The sequence below is a fragment of the Panthera pardus genome, unplaced genomic scaffold, assembly GCF_024362965.1.
Source record: "Panthera pardus isolate Hobbes unplaced genomic scaffold, ASM2436296v1 HiC_scaffold_3, whole genome shotgun sequence".
NCBI classification, from domain to species: domain Eukaryota; kingdom Metazoa; phylum Chordata; class Mammalia; order Carnivora; family Felidae; genus Panthera; species Panthera pardus.
In genome coordinates, this window is record NW_026526876.1 from 49,865,661 (window position 1) to 49,882,543 (window position 16,883).

Below are 16,883 nucleotides of genomic sequence, written 5' to 3' on the forward strand. Positions count from 1 at the left end.
ATTTGCTACTAATGCTCACTGCTTGGTTCATGTCAACTGACTTAAGATAATTTTTCAGAAAGCCCCTTTGAGTTCTTTGTTATCCATATTTCACACATTAAGGAGGCAGGAAGTTTTCCAAAGAACAAGAATGAGGGAGGGACTAGATATTTGAACACAGCTCAGGCTTATTCCAAAGTCTATGCTTTTATTTTTAGAATTTTTAAAAATTTTATTTTAGAGAGCAGGGGAGAGGGGCAGAGGGAGGGAGGGGGAAACAGAAAGAGAATCTTAAGGTTCCACGCTCAATGCAGAGCCTGATGGGTTCAATACCATGACCTGAGCGGAAATCAAGAGTTGGACACTCAACCAACTGAGCCACCCAGATGCCCCCAGTCTATGCTCTTTTAAGTGGCTACGAAAATATCTCTCTGTGTTAGCACGGACAAGAGTGCTCTATTAGCTTTTTCCTAATTCAGGGCTTGGACGTCGTTATTTCTGTCTCTCCTTACTCCCAGTCCTTCCTGCTCACTCCAGAAAACCAGTGACAGGATCAGAATGTTTGGGATTAAGCCCGCCATACAACAATCTCTGAACTACACTCTATTTCCTCTCCTTACAGTTCCCAATGAGCAGAGCCCACTGGGTGGTTCTGAGTCCTTTCAGAGCTGAGGTGCCATTATGTCCCACCCCCAGTTCCTTCCACCCCCTGCAACCTCAGGGAATCCTGGTTTTGAAGATTTTGCCTACTCAAACATGCATTTGTGATGATGTCCTGGTCCCATTATTTATCAACTGCCCATTGGAACTTCTGGCCAGGATATGAGCCAGTACTAGCTGGCTTGGCAAAACTGTCTTCAGAGATCATGGTGAGCCTTAGCTGCCTAAGGACATGTGGGATTTCTAGAGTATTGAAAATAGCTGACAGTTGTTTTGTTATCTCTATGCCTCCTGGGGTGTTCTGGACTATCTTAGGTGACCCCCAGCTCAGTGACATACACACATGGGACTGGGCTTGAAGCTAGATTTCTTGGCATCCAAGCTGGTGGTCTTTTCACTGTTATGCTGCTTTCTAAACTTTTGTACCCGGTCTTCCCATGCCCCAGACCACCAACAGTTTCCCACTCTCTCCAGGACATATCTTCTTCCTTGGCCTAACACTTAAATAAATCCATGGTCTGTCAGCTGCTTGTTTTTTCACATATCATTGTTCATCCTCCCCCAGAGCAATGCTGTTCCTTTCCAACTAGGAAGTGTCCCTTCATAACCTGGCAAATGTGTGTGCCCTGACTTGAGACACCTTGCCTTCCTTTCCCATCTGGAAACTGCTCTCTACCAGGAGGCTTCAGCCCTTAATTGTCCATACCACTCATGTGGCCCTTACTACTTTCTGCCCTACTTTGTAGATCAGGCAGACTCAACTGGTGCCCTTCCTCTGCCCAGGTCAAGGCTAGCATTGGCGTGAATGTTCACCTCCCAGCTCAGTTCCTCTTCAGGCCTCTCACCAAGCCCTACACATTGGAAGGAACACTGTTAGGGTTCTCCGTGATGGTTATTAGACACCTGTATTCATCCCTGTGTCCTTGTTTTTCAGTTGGGGAAATGTAGGTGGGCCTGGGACTAGATCACAGAATCCCTGCTGTTCAAGCTTTTCTCACTATTCTAGTAGTACCAGTGGAGGTTTTAAATTTTATGAAAAAGACCAGTGAAAGAAATAGCACTCCCCTACAAAAGAAAGCACTGTATGTGTCAGACAAGTTCCCAGAGGCAGGAGCAGAATCTTTTCCCATTCTTCCTGCTGACCATCCCCAGAAGCACCAGCAGATATGAGCTGAGAACAAGGACAGCTTAAAGTTCACATCTTGGGGTCTGCTTCTGATCTGCCTGCTTAGGGAGGAGGAAAGAAGGCTCAAGGCCTCTGTGCTCACCAGGATTCCCTGCGGCAGCTGGAGGCAAAGAGTAGCAATTTTCCTCCTGGATCTCCCTTCTTACTCTAAGAACTTCTACCTTAGGGTGATTCAAATGGATGTATATTTACAACATATTATATATATGTATAAAGTAAATATATATAAAGTATATTTAAAATAAACATTTCATTTTAGGAAAAAAACACCCTTTGCTTTGCTAAATATCCCAGAGAGACAGACACAGCACGCCGAGTTTAATAATTAGCAAAGGCCAGTGCTTCCCCTTCCTGATCTCTTGTGGCCTCCACTTTTCTTTGCAAATGTTTGGGGACTGGTGTTTGTTCTTGCTTCAACCACATGGATTTAGAGAGAAACAGAGGCAGAGGGTTGAAGGTACACAAGCATGAGCTTCCTGCTCCTGGTGCCTTTTTGTGCCCAAAGTTAGCATTCAAAATCCATTAAGTAGCTAAATTATTAAGAGAATCTACCTCTCCATAAAACTGGCCTGAGGTGAGCTCTGAATATGGTTCACTATTCACTTGACCCAGAAAATCCCACAAAATCATGTAAACCAAGAGGTTTAAATCTTCATGTTCCTTTTAAGAACACCCCTGAAACTGCCCAGGCCATCAAGGGTATGTGTATCTGAAAAGCCTCCAAGTTTCTCAAAGATGTCACTTTGCAGAAGCAATGCATGCATGCTGTTCTGTCACTATAATGGCTCAGCTTTTAGCAGCAGAGCAGCGGCTCAGCCTACCAGAGCTGAAAGCTCCCCGCTTAAAGTAGAACATGAATGCGGTGGCTGGGCGTGGGTCGAAATGACAAACAGGGACTCTTCTACAAATGTGGAGGTTTATTTCAACAAAACGTGGAAAGAATACATTTGATGCTCCTTGCTCATCAGGGTATGTGTCCATTGAACGCTCAACGAGACAAGTGAAGGCTGCTTTGTGAATGAAGTGAATATGGCGATCTCGGCTCAAGCAAGTCTTGTTCAATACATCGTTTATACTCCTCCTAGCTCAGTAACCTTGCCTATATAATGGGCTGGGGGATATCAGATTGCTCACGTTCTATGGCTCTTCCTGACTTCTCTGCATGAAAAATTCCTGTCTGGGGTAAGACCTACAGTGAGGTGCTCTGGGGATGGGGGAGTAGGCATCACAGACTTTTAGAGAGGAACCATATTCACTTACTGAATAATAATTTGGTGAAGGGGAATTGGTAACACGAATATAACCCACCCTGCCTCTGAAGAAAAGCCAGGGCAAGCACAGGCCAGCTGGGGTGTGCAGGGGGTTTGTACCACCTACAGGTAGATTTTACTAATTGCAGAAAAGTATAATCTGGTCCAAGATGAATCCAGTTTTTACTTAAGCGGATACCAGCCACAGTGGATGCTTCTATCTGGACCGAACATTGTTCCTCACCTTCTTCTGCCCTCTTTGATGATACTCAACACCTGCACCTTGCATCAGGGCAGCCTGGCTGAAGCTCCGAGTTCCAGAGGGCAGTCAGTAATGTATCCAGCTACACAGTGCTCATATGCACAAGCAGTTCCTGAAGAAGGGGGCTCTTTCTTGTGCGTGTACTGTAGGGTTAAGGCTCAAAACTGTAGCTTGTACGAAAGTATTCATACCACCGCTTCCAGAACATCTTAGTGATTTATTTCCTCCTTGGTCATCAGTGACAAATGCAATTAGCTGCACTGTAAGAACTGCATGCTACACCAGCCCTGATCACCTGCCACTCTTGCTTTAGGAACACCAACGGGGGAATCAGTAAACTCTTTCTTTGAATAAACAGGCTGTTGAAAATAAACTCTCTCTACCATTGGTGAGGAGGCCCCTGCCGCTGGCCAGGGAGGGACCGGTGAGCCTGGAAGACAGCAGCACCATGACGGAGTTGTAGGTAATCTTAAGGTCATGTGGATTCCGTGTTCCCTGGAAGCCTGCTCACACCGGGGAAGGCCAGTTCCTGGTGCTCAGAACAAAGATGTCACCAGGGTTCCTTTCAGCAGCTGTGGGGAGACTGGCTACACCTGCTGCTTGTGGACATTCCAGGGAGAGACAAGACCCAAAGGAAGTAGGAACGTCCGCTGCTGGGAGAGTTGCCCTGGAAAAAGAGCTGAGTGACTCTGTAGGCACTATTAACCTTTTATAACTATCAAAGCTCCAGGCTTAATAGTAATAACCTTACGAGTCCTAAAATGAGAGACTATCCAGCCCATTCTCCCTGTGGCATGAGTAACTAACTTTCCAGTAGTGACAGAAAGGGTCACTCCCCCAGCTCTTCTTCTGCCGCTCCGGCTCTCACGCTGTCTGCGCAGCTCCCAGCAGGTGCAGCAGAGAACTGAGCAGTGACAGGCAAGGTAGTGGTAGGTCAACTGTCCTTCTGTTTGTTCTAAGAGAATCAAACCCCCAGTTGAGGTCCCTAAATCAACAGCAGTGACTTGGTCTACCTTTTTTTGTCTGCTTCTTGGATCGTGGTTTTGCCCTCATCTTCGAGTTCCTATGGAGCTTGCAGATTTCATACTCCATGAAGGATAAATAGGTACCTTGGTGTGATTAAGTTGGGAACTATTCTTCTCCTGTACCTAGTGCGTACCAGGCTGAATGTGGGGGTAAAAAAAAACGTGGACTCGAGGCTTCCTCCTCACTCCAGCCCTCCTCTGCTGCCTGTGGCTGCAGGCTCATGGGGCCAGGGGTGAGGAAGGGCTGCTGAGTACCTCCCTGGGCTGGGACCAAGTAGCTGTATAGACAGGAGCAGCAGCCCTGCTTTGTGTAGTGAGACCGCATGGTACATGCTTGTACCCTTCATTGCCTTCTCGGGTCCTTGCAGGGAGAAAGAGCTGTAGTCACAGACAGGGTAATAAATACTGAACGGGATGGGTGTGACCAGTGGGGACTTTGTGACCCTATGTCCCAATATGTCATGCATAACCTGAAAACGTTCAAGGGGAAGCAAAATGCCACTTTGATTCCAGTGCTGGGTCTCCTGTGCCTTCTCATCAGAGTGGTTTCAGGCGTAAGAGGCAGCTCTAGCCCTTTTCTCCAGAGGCAGGGCAGGGATGGGCAGGAAGCTCTTTCTATGTTGAAGGGGAGTCCATCGTGGAGAGGATCCGTACGACTTCTGCTCGCTGAGTGGGTGAGATGTGCTGGGTCATATGGACGATGGAATCCATGGCAACCTCGGGATTGGCCTGTACCAAGCTAGAGAGGAAGATTTGGGATGGTGAAGAAAAGAGAGGCAACAGTGTCTGGATTAGGGTAGCTTAAGAACTGCCCAATAATCTAACAGAATCGACTGCAGACACTTCAGTCACCACCTTACCTGATTTGTTTTCCTACATGAAAAAAGTCTCCAGCAGCAAGGCAGGTACAAGATGGACTGAACCCATTTTGAAATGTCAGGAAGTAAGGAATTACATAAACAAACAATGGGGGCACGTCACAAAAAAGTGGAACTGGCACAAAGATGCTTCCACTGGCTAAGTCTTGGACATTTTGGACATCGAAGTAAATATAATAATAAATGGCAAATTATTTAAAAAAAATAGAAACTCATGACTGGTGTAGACTAGCGAATACATACATGACTAGGAGGAGAGAAGACTTTCTGCTTACAAGACAGCTGGAATGGGGACTGTGAAGGACGTAGAGTTGGAAAGTTATCCTTTTGTAACCTTGTCTGGGATCAGACAAGAGTCACCGGGGATCCAGGGGGAAATCCTGGTAACAGAGTATCTTCATGGTCTCGAAGTGTCTACCCACAGATTGCTTATTAGGTGCAAGGGGGGAAATCAGTAATTACACAGTGGAGAAACTGAGTAACATCCTGGCCAGGTGATTCTAATGTCAGGAGGGACAGATGGCTTCAGGTGTCCAGATGTGGTACCCTGTGAAGGCCACTTCATGTATGTAATATTCCAGCGGAGAGTGTATAACCTGAATCTAATCATGAGAAAACACCAGACAAAATCAAAAGGAGCAACATCTTACATCCAATGGTGGATGAGATAAGAGATTCTCTCGGTGTTAAATTTACTAAAATTGATCTTACTGTGGTTATGTAAGAGAATATCCACATTAGCAAATGCACACTTTTGTATCTGGGGTAAAGGGCCATGATGGGCCATGATCTATGTAACTTATCCTTAGTAGGCATATAGGAAGGTGTATATGTGTGTGTGTGTGTGTGTGTGTGTGTGTGTATATATATATATATATATATATATATATATATATATACAAATGATAAAGCAAATGGGAGAAAATGCAAATAACAGGTCCATCTGGGTACAGATTTGTTCTCTGCACTGACATTTAAAAATGTCCCCAGCAGTCTCCCCATCCATTCAATTGAGAAGACTGGACTCAAGAATATAGCTAACTCTTGGCTCAAGGAGGGGAGGAGGTAGTTCCCCAAGAAACTGCCATGAAATCAGCTTTTCTCACAAGATCTGCACTTGGAGCTAATAGTTGGGCACAATGAACTAAGCCCTCATCTAGCTGAGATTACTAAGTGCCCCTAGGGACCAGTAGCTGAGAAAGAATTGTATTTCAAGGCTCTATTTTTATCTGTGGGTCAACTATAGCAGTCCCAAACAGAAAGAAACCACAAAGATTGTAAGGCATCATTTCATGATTTGTCCTTAAATCTTTGCTCCTTCCAAAGAAGCGAGCCCAATTTCTCCTACATAACCCCCGCCGCCTGCCCTCCCACAGAGGGTCTCACCTGCGGATCTGCTTGAGGACATAGTCTCTGCTGATGTATTTTATGTTTTCCTCTATTACTGAGCGAACACCATCTTCCTCGGTCAGCTGTTTCTCCAGCCATTCCACTAGATCCTTATTATTGTCCCAAACATAGGCCTGCAAAAAGACGACTCCTGGTCAAACACCTGGGGCCAGGCCAGGCTGGACACCCAGATTGTTCACTATCTGGAAAGTTCACTCCAAAAGCTTGTTCACCGCACAATAAGTTGTTCATGATTCTCCACTATTGCTGGCATTACAATAGTAAGAGGAAAGAGGTCTCAGGACAGGAGCTTTCCTCATTCTCTCTTTCCTTCTTTTGGTACAAGATGCATCTTTGAAGCATCCACATGGGCCCCTACAGATGTTAGTGCTCATACTGACTCATGTCCTATCATTCTAGGTCTCCACCTATTCCACAAAGGCTGAGTGAGACAAGGTAATTGCCTAATGGACTTGAGAGAAACAGTCAAAAGCCCAAATTGTTCAGTAAAGTGCTGACTGAGGGGCACCTGGATGGCTCAGTCAGTACAGCATGCAACTCTTGATCTTGCAGTCGTGAGTTCAAGTCCCACATGGGCGTAGAGTTTACTTACAAAATAAAGTCAACATGTGTTAAAAAAAAAAAAAAAAAAATGAAAGGTGTCTTTTCTGAGGAAGTAAGACACAATTCTTAAAATGTAAGTCTCTGGCCCCTGCCAGGGTGGCAGATGGGTTGCCTGGTTGTGGAAGTCTTTCAACAGGGCACAGAGGGGTACTGACGTATGGGAAGTCTTGTTACTAGGGGAGAGCCACTAGGTCAGAAACCTACCCATTTTACTACGAGAGTATTCCAATGGGGCAAGGTATCTGTAACCCTGAAAGTCTAAACAAACCACCTTGTGCCTCCTTTTTTTCGAGATCATTTAGCTGAGTATTTCCTAGGTAGTTGACTACATAATAATTCAGGAGTGTGTTAGAAACCTAATAGCCTTCTCCTTGCTCTCCTCTCCTCTCCTCTCATTTTCTTTACAAATCATTTAGGAATCGTTTTGTTAATGGTTTCCGGAAAACCAAGTACCACCATTAGGGCTCATTCATATTTATGTCATTTTGTTTGGGTAATTAAACACAAAGCTCGTCATTTAAAGGTGCGCTATCCTTCTCTGTTATCACTAACGAAGTCAAAGCCAGAATGACAATGAGTTTGGCGCTGTAATTTAATAGGTGGGTGCATCAGGGACTCTCAGAGGCTTTGAGGCTTGAGATGCGGCTCAGGAAACCTTGTATACAAGCAAAGGTGCAGGAGCCATGGTTGGAACTTCAGGACCTGTGAGGCACAGAGGGAATGTCTTCTTCACACCCTTCGACGGCAGCACGCAGTCAGAAACTGAGCACTGTGTGGTTTCCTAACATTTTATTTCATGCCTTCTAAAGTAATGGTTCCTTGCAGACTCTCACCTCCTCATTTCTAACTTAGCTGGTGAGTTAGCTGTGACTGATTATTTATTATGTCATGTAATTGACTTCCACGTTTCTAAAAATTCTTAAGGAGTTCTTCACAGTTGAAGGATTAAGGAGGCCAGGATTAAGGGTCAGCAGTGCACCTTTTCTGGTCCTTTTGTGCAGTTCTTTTTCTGGCGCCCAAGGTGCCTGTCTCTGTTTGAATCATGGCTACAAAGATCAGCTCTCTTAGGGTGGGATGGCCACGCCAGTGTAAGCCTGAGTGCGTCTTCCCACTTCTTTGTGCCTCCGTCAGGACTCTGCCATCTCTGAGGCAAATGACAGGGAAGTGTCTTGTTCTGAAGGAAGGGAGGTGCTGTGTCACTCTCTACTGACAAAGGGGGTGGGTAGTGAGGTTTCCCCCACAATGCAGTGGTCTTCACTCTGGCATCCCAGCGCCTGTGCACCCTACATGTGGACTGGATACACTGGGATACTCTTAGCTGCTGCCACCCAAACTTGGGACATTTCCATCTCTATCATCAGTAATTTAGACTTCTCCAGGGTTTGAGGACTTATGCGCTTGCCCTTACTTATGCAGATTTGGCGGGGGAGGGGTGGTGGTGGTGGTGTAAGAAATAAAACAATGAATGCTTCTTGGGTTTCAGAATGAAAAAAAAGAAAAAGAAAAAAAAAACTAGATTTACCCAAGAATCCCAAAGCCTTTAGTTTAGGAGAATATTTAATACTCTTATTAATCATTTTTAATCCGTTTGCTTTTAATTAAGAAACAGCATGATGCTTTCCTATCAACATATGCCAGGGAGCAGATTAATTGTGGCTTAAGATAACTCTCCTTGATTGGTGTAATGTATTAGCTAACGAGATGCCTGCTTCTAACGATGCTCAGACACTATGCTGGAAAGCCAGCTACCCTCTAGAGAAAACTCTTCTGCCTTCCCCTCCTGCAGCCACAGAATATGCTAGGTGTTTAAATTAAACATTAAAAAAGTTCCTAGACAGGATTAAAGCAACACACTCCAAGTTTTGGAGTGTGTTGCTCTAAAGTCTCCTCTTTGAAAATATGGTCCCCATGTATGAAAGATTTGCTGTTCACTCAAAATACAACTGGATGACAACCATCAAGCAGGACCTCAGTAAAGTTTAGGTCACAGCAGCGTACACAAAGGCGAAGGGTTGCAAATCTTGGTCAATAGCATTTTTAGTAAGAATAAAACTTAAGTACCCACAGCACTACAGGTTTTTCTTAACAGACTTGGGAGGGTTTAATGTACTGTTTTGACCTAACTTCCTTCACCCAGGAGGAGCAAGGCTCTCTTCCCCTGGATTAGGGAGTCTACAGTCCCCTGTTTGCCTCCTAGAACAGAGCTGTAAGATTCATTGTTCCAGCCATACAGAAGGACGGGCCAACCCTATTCCCAGAAAGAAGGCAATTATAATTTCCCTCCTTAAAATTATGAAAATGTGACTGATTATTCCCACTATTCCAGTGTGGATTTTAAGCAAGTGTGAAATGCTGGGCTGCTAATCTCATAATAGGCTTGGGACCGTAAGTCACTACTTGCCTCACACTCATCCCAATCACAACATTTCAGTACCAATAAAATATTGATAATTAAACATTACAATACTGGTCTTACAATAAATGTTGAGCAGATACTTTATCTCTCTCTGCATCAGTGGATAAGTATCTCAGGCACTACTCACAGCCTCACTAATTGTATGTAGTAATTAGTCTATCGTACAAAATCTAAATGACCTGTTTAGAAAGTTTCATTTCTAAGTATTGGATAGCTGTTAAGCCCTCCTTATTCAATATACAGGAGGACTAGAGAGCGACCAGGGCACAGTCTGATGGATGTGAGTCCTGATTACCATGCCCTGTAGATAACTCACCTTGTGAGCTGCCTGGAGACATTGCTGGCAATGTGATTTTTTCTGAGGCTTTGGAGTAAAAGAGCAAACAGCCATGTGGGCTGGGGTGGCCTGTGGACCCTGTCTCCTCAGAGGTACTCCAATCTCAGCCCCAGACCCACAGAGGGCCAAACAATGTTTTCCAGGTTCTGCCTTCCCTCTTCCTTCCCTGGCCCTAAATCAAAAGTTTTGTCCAGGGGTAGCATGAGGTCAGCCTTTGGGGAAAGTGGGAATCAAACAACTTTGTTAACGGTGCTTTTTCCTCAGTCATCCTTGCAAGGGCCTCCAATGACCGACCATCTCATTTGGAAATCCAGAGTAAGAGTGTATGAGTAGCTATCTGGACAGTAGCAATGTGCTATGGCATCCTAGATCGTGGATTCAGTTAGAGCAAACCAAATCAAAGAACATGGGGTGCCTGGGTGGCTCAGTCGGTTGAGCATCTGACTTCGGCTCAGATCATGATCTCACAGCTAGTGAGCTGGAGCCCCGCACTGAGCTTTGTGCTGACAGCTCAGATCCTGGAGCCTGCTTCGGATTCTGTGTCTCCCTCTCTCTCTGCCCTTAACCCACTCGCATTCTGTCTCTGTCTCTCTCAAAAATAAACATTACAAAAATCTTTTTTAAAACAAAGAACATTTACTGAGAATCTACCATGCTCATGGCTCCTGCCAAGATCATTAAGTTATACATCTAACTCTTAGCTGACGTTATGATGTTTTACCTTCTGGCATGCTGTGTGCAGAAGGGGAGCAGACCGGCACATTCTGAGTGTCTACTGAGTGCCAGACATTGTGCCCCATACCTTACTTACCATGTAATTTCAAACTCACTGAACCCTGTGAAAGAAGCATCATCTCTGTATTATACATGAAGAGATGGAAACTTAAATCAATAATATGTCTGAGCCAGCAAATGGCAAGGCTGGGATGCAAAAAGTTTGTGAGATTCCCAATACCACTTCTCATTGCCCCAGGCAGAGTTCTAATCCTTTTGGGGCTGGGGAAAAAAATTAGTCTGTTCGAAAAACCACATGCCTCAAACTGTGGATCTAAGAATCAAGAGAGAAAGCCTACCCGTGATACAAGCATGTACTGTGTTCTTATGACCCAACTTAAACCCAAGTTCTTGTTCCTGTTTTCAGGCAACTGCAGCCATGCTTTTCTCCTCTCTGCAGTGAAACTCTGAACCATAAACCGTACTATTTCCTACAACAGGACTATCCCAGTGGATTCAAACAAAATCCTATAACTCACAGTAACAGATTCCTCTATGGGAAACAAAAGAATTGCACTGCTAAGTTACATAACATCACAGTGTCTTCAAATTTTCTGTCCCCAGATCTCTTTCTTCAGAATTAAGATAAAAACAAACAAAACAAAAACAAAAAAATAAATTCTCTGAGACAAAAGAACACACACATGGCTAGCAGATGCCTATCACTAAATGTCTTTCCCTACCAGTAACCACAATGAGGATCAGAGGGTCACTTCCTGGTGCAAAGCCAAGGTCTAGACTCAGGCAGTGTTTGCACCTGAGACACAGTGCACGCTATCTATCACTGTTTGAAGAACCAAAAAAGGAGTGGGGAGAGGTTGGCAACATTTTTAAGGTTTTAAGCCATTGCCAAACACAGAGCAGATTCTATGAAGGCAGCACAGACGGCTTCTGAACACTGCAACACTTTCTTCTCTCAAGGGCGCTACAGATTTTATCACCCACCCCACACTAAACTAGGTCCTGCTGAGCCTGCAGAATACGGAAGGAGGTTTCAAAGCCACATCATAGCATCATTGCCCTTCCTTTCTTCTCCTCAGCTGTCCTCCTGGACTAAAGAGCTCAAGGGAATGCTGTCTTTTGTAGACGGGAGGGAGGGACCAGCCTTAGTCCTTGGGTATAGTTGGTTCCCAGTGTCTCAGGCAGCCTCCTCCTGACCTATTGGGCTGGGGTGGTCTCCCACACTTGATTTCCAGCATGGAGTCTGTGTACATACAGCCAACAGTTCTCTCCATATCTACAAGATGTCAATGACCTATTTCTCCAGACACACTGTCCCCTGGATACAGGATGCTAAGGAACAATGGAAGGGCCTATCCACTCACTTCATGCTCGGAGGGAAGCTATTCCTTCTCCTCATCCCTGTGCTTACTGAAGCCCTGCACGTCCATTACTGACTAATGTGGTAGGAAGGCGGTACGGGCCTCTCCTGGCCACACACACACACACACACACACACACACACACTCCATTTACCTAGCCGGCCACTCTTAACTCGAGAACAACCTCTTATTTTACACTTGCGTGACTTTCAATGCCAACTTCCACTAGAAGCTGCCAGTAGCCACTGACAAAATTGTCTCACTCAATTATGATGCCACAAACTGACCTTAACCTGAACCAGACGTCGCATAAGGCTGTGCTCGCCCACTGCACATCTGAAATATTTATCTAAAGAAGCTTTTCAGTCGTAAAGAAATGGGTAGGCTTAACACAGAGGTGAATCTTAGTAGCACCCAGATTCACGGGGTTTAACAATGACGACAAATCTTGGAGTTCCTTCCTGAGAACAGTCAGCAGGGACATCAGCCAACACTTTGCGGGAAGAGGCTGACGGGCCTGCCCTCCCTCAGTACTCTAACCTAATAGGCACCAAATATTTTGATCAAAACAGCTATCAGGAAAAGACATTCTCAGCATACACTACCAATATTCTGATAAAATTTATATATGATGCGTATGATTTACTTTTAATCCATATAATAACTACTAAGAACAGGTAGTTTATTTTTCTTAGTAAAAGGACATGGAGAAATAAAAGTTCCAACTCTTTCTTCCCATCCTCCCACAGACTGTCCTGTGCAGCCCACAATTCCAGGGGCAAATGCTAGTGCCTGGTCACCCTGGTCTCAGACCCCTCCCCCCAGCGGGGTCACTGGTCCAAGGCATGTGTCCTCTCCACCAGATCAACCCAAGAAGATGAGGGATTCATGGTTCCTTGCAGTCAGAGTGGACATTTCCTTCCAGCTCAGATGTGAAACCAGAAGATCTTTAGCTAAAGCCCTAGCATCTCCTGCCTAAATAACCATCACCTTCGATTAGGCTTCTTGCTCTTGACCCCTTTCAATTCTACCTTCCACACAGCATCCTGAGTGGTCTTCCTATAATACAAATCAGAGTATGTCACTCTACTGCGTTAACTACCTCAGTGGCTTCCCATAGACCTCAGTCCAGACCCTTAACACAGCTTCCACGACCCTGCAGATCCTGATCTGAGCCATCCAGATATCTACGGTGCCTCAGATGTGTGATAACTCTTGCTATCAGCCCTTGAAACGTGCCACTCCTACCTTCCCCTGATCCCCTGATGTCCCCACCCTAACCCCACCCTTTTCTTCTGGCTCATGCCTACTTTGTTTTCAGGATGGCTGAGACACCACTTCTATAAGTTCTAGACTCTCCTCCTCCTTCCCAGAGTGGCTCAGGTGTCCTTCTCTGTGCTCCATGATGTGCTGGGTCTGCTGTGGTTAATATCGGCCACATTGTTGTACATGACCTCTCAGCTAATCCATCTCCCCCTTGAGATGGTAAGCTCTGTGTGGATGGGAACAGTATCTGCCTCTTTCTTTCAGGGCCTAATGCAGTGTCTGGTATATAGTAAAGTACGCAAAAAGGTTTGCTGAATGATACAGCGAGCAACAAAAAATGTCCGATGACCTCTTCTAACAACCCATCATGACATGTTACGGTGTGGGGAGGAAACAGGGCTTAGGTCTCTATGTTTCCCTTCCATTTCTGCCTTCAGAGGCCTGGGGATCCTCAGGTGGGGGTGAGGAGCACAGCACCAAGGCTCCTCCTAGGGCACCCACCTACCTTCACGGTTCCTTCCACTTCTACAAACCAGCGCCTTAACATGGCCTGGATCTGACCGTCAGTGAGCTCTGGGTTGGCATTGTGGATTTTCTTTTTGACCAGGTCCTCCAGCAGGAGACGCCTCAGCCGCCAGTAGAAGAAGGTACGGGATGTTTTCCAATCCAGGATGTCCTACATACAGACAAGAATAAGCTTAGTCACCTCAGCCCTAATCCCTGCTCAGTGCCCAGTCCACAGGGAACTCCACAGGCACAAAAACTTATCCTCTAGGAAGCCCTTCAGAGACTTAAGAGCAGGCCGTGACTTTCAGCACCTGCAGCTATCTCCCCAGTTTAGAGTTGCAGTGCCCTCTCCCGAGCACTGTGCACAGCAATGGGCCTTGTTAATGCTAACCCCACACATGGCTGAGATGTTCTAGGGAGGAGGCTATGACTTTCCAGATAAACAGGACAGTGTGGAATTGGTTTGCAGCAGAATGGCTCAAACAACGTGTACACAGATCACATGTGAATTTGCTGCTGCTGGAACCCTGACACTGGTGTAATCCACAGCCTGAGGGCCACCTGGGCAGCTGCCCCCAGTGGAAGCACATGAGACTCAGTTTCCCACCAGCAAAATGGAGTTTGCCTCCCAAGGTGTCCACGGGAAGGTAAATCATAAAATTGTTTTGGGGATGATAATGGATATACAAAAAAAGGAAAAAGTCTCTCCAAAAAAACTGAAAACGATTTGATCTGCACAAGCTGTTTTAATCCATCCCCACTTGTGAGCCGATGAGCATGAGACATACACTTGCTTGCTCACAGGTCTTTGACAAGTCAGGAGAAGTGGCAACCACTGTACTTACGTTAATAACACCCTTCTCCTGCATCCGTCCTGGTGTGTCGTGCAAGTCAGCAAACTGCACGGCTACCTGATGGTAAATGGGAATTAGGAATTCCTCCCGCTCCTTCAACTTGTTCTCCAGCTCCTTCCGCTCAGCTGCGCTTAGCTCTGGGGTGCCTGCAATTAAATAAACCTGCCCGTCACACTCTGTGGTGACCAGGAATCTCTCTGCACAAAAGCAGCCACAGTCATGGGAAGCTCAAAAACGCCCCCCTCCCTCTGTGCCCTGGCTCTCCATTGTCTTCACCACCTCTTTGCTGACTAACAGGACTCTGAGATGCCAGACCAGTCCTTATCTTGCCATGGGGAGCCCACATGTCCTCCTTTCCCTGTGGAGGTCGTAACTATAAAAGCAACCATGGGAGTCCCTCTCCCCAAGTCTTTCCCTGAGCAGGTGCAAACAACCACCTGGGGGCCTGTGTCTCTCATCGTCTCACTGACAGCCAGGCCCCTCCTTCCCCATGCAAGACACCATGCCCATGCCTGGCTGACCAGCATTAGAGCAGCTGGACTATTCTCAGTGTGGGACACGGTAGGGGAGCAACCCCTATGCCTTCAGGCCCAGATCAGCAGCCTCTTCTCCCAGGTCCATACAAGTCACCCGCCGAAGGATTCCTAAAATTGCAAGCTGCTGTTACTCCATAGCTTCTAGTCTCAGGTTTGAAAACTTTTAACCTGAAATTAGTAGAATCCACCCTAATTAGAGCCAGATCCGTGTGTCTTATGCTAGCTCAGTAGATTAGATTAGCTCGTTTCCTAGTCTGCTGCTGGGCTGCTACTGCCAGAACCAACCCCTGACCAGAGTGACAAAGACATTCAAGTTCTTGGGCTAAAAGTGAAGGAACAGGGAAAAAAGAGAAATGTACTCCACAAATCCCATTTGGATCACTGAGCTCATAAGCACACAGGATCCTCAATCGACAGATTCCTATAAGGAATCTGGAATTCCTTATGACAGGGAGGATACCCCCGCCCCCCTCCAATCAATGGTGTCCCAGAAGAGGTACTACTATGTTGTGCTTTTCTTCCTAATTACTCTCAGAATGGGCCTTGCAATCAATACTGAAAATTTAGCTGCCTGCCTAGTAAAGAGAAGTAAGTCTACCTGAAGGAGCAATAGGTAACAGCCCCTGGTGTTGGGGACAACCTGAAGTGCTTTGTCACCAAAGCTGACAAATAAATACATGACCACATGTGATGGGTTGCAGAAGAGAAAGTTCTATTTCAAGCATGTCTGTCTGGGAACAGGCCTTGCTTTTTATGCCACTATGAATCATATGCCATAAACAGCCTTGGGCTGCTGAGTGAGCCAGAAGTACTATACATAAACACATGTTAATAGAACAGGGATGTAGCTATAGTACCTAGTTTCATTTTTATGAGATTTTTAGATGCCCACCTCCACCTCTTTTTTTTTTTTTTTTTTTTAAAGCCCATCACTACTTGAAAACCATGAGGAAGAGAGATGAGGTCTATCTCTTCTTGGGCTCTCACACAGAGGGGAATCACTGACCTATCACAATCGGGCCCTAACACTTCAGCAGCCTTCTTTCTGCACCAGGCAGAGAGCAGGACTGTGGGATGAGACGAAGGCCCATCCATTCTAGGGTGGATCTGCCTAGACAGTCCATGGGAGGAGAGCCAACTGGTTTCTTCTGAGATGAGACTGTCTCAGTAGTAACATTGATGACGGTAATTTTGACAGGGAAGCAAACATTTTTCTTCTCTAGTAAGAGGAACCAAGACTCCTTGGAGGAATGGTTGATTCTAGGGATGGGGCAGGAAAAACGTAAGATGAGCCTGGAACATGCTGTCACAAAAATCAAGGAAGCACTCAAGAAATGATGGAGACTTGTTAAAAGGGCATAGGAGCCAGTTTGAAGGTGTTCCCACTGGCCAAATCTGGGGCAGTCTGAGCACCAAATTTATCATAAACAACATGATGATGTTAGTTACCAGAATATTTATAGAATGAAATCAAAGTCTGTGAGTGCATCCTGATATAAATAATTAGATTGGGGGTGGGGGGGAAGAGAAGGGAAAGTTCTCCTCTCCTCCAACAGAATAATAATTAATGGACACAGAAGGAATGATGGAATTAGAAAAATCACCATCTTGCTGCCAT

At 45.7% G+C, this 16,883-nt stretch overlaps 1 protein-coding gene across 19 annotated transcripts in view; it reads right to left on the reverse strand.

Moving 5' to 3' along the window:
* Positions 1–2,722: 2,722 nt before the first annotated feature.
* Positions 2,723–16,883, reverse strand: part of ACACA (acetyl-CoA carboxylase alpha) — a 277,600-nt gene continuing 263,439 nt past the window's right edge. For all 19 annotated transcript variants that reach the window (XM_019424026.2, XM_053892519.1, XM_019424025.2 and 16 more), the window contains 4 exons: positions 14,721–14,875; positions 13,874–14,044; positions 6,627–6,763; positions 2,723–5,101 (listed from right to left, as the gene is read on the reverse strand). In XM_019424026.2, coding sequence (XP_019279571.1) covers positions 4,978–5,101; positions 6,627–6,763; positions 13,874–14,044; positions 14,721–14,875 — 587 coding nt within the window. In that variant the 3' untranslated portion in view covers positions 2,723–4,977. The remainder of the gene's footprint in view (positions 5,102–6,626; positions 6,764–13,873; positions 14,045–14,720; positions 14,876–16,883) is intronic.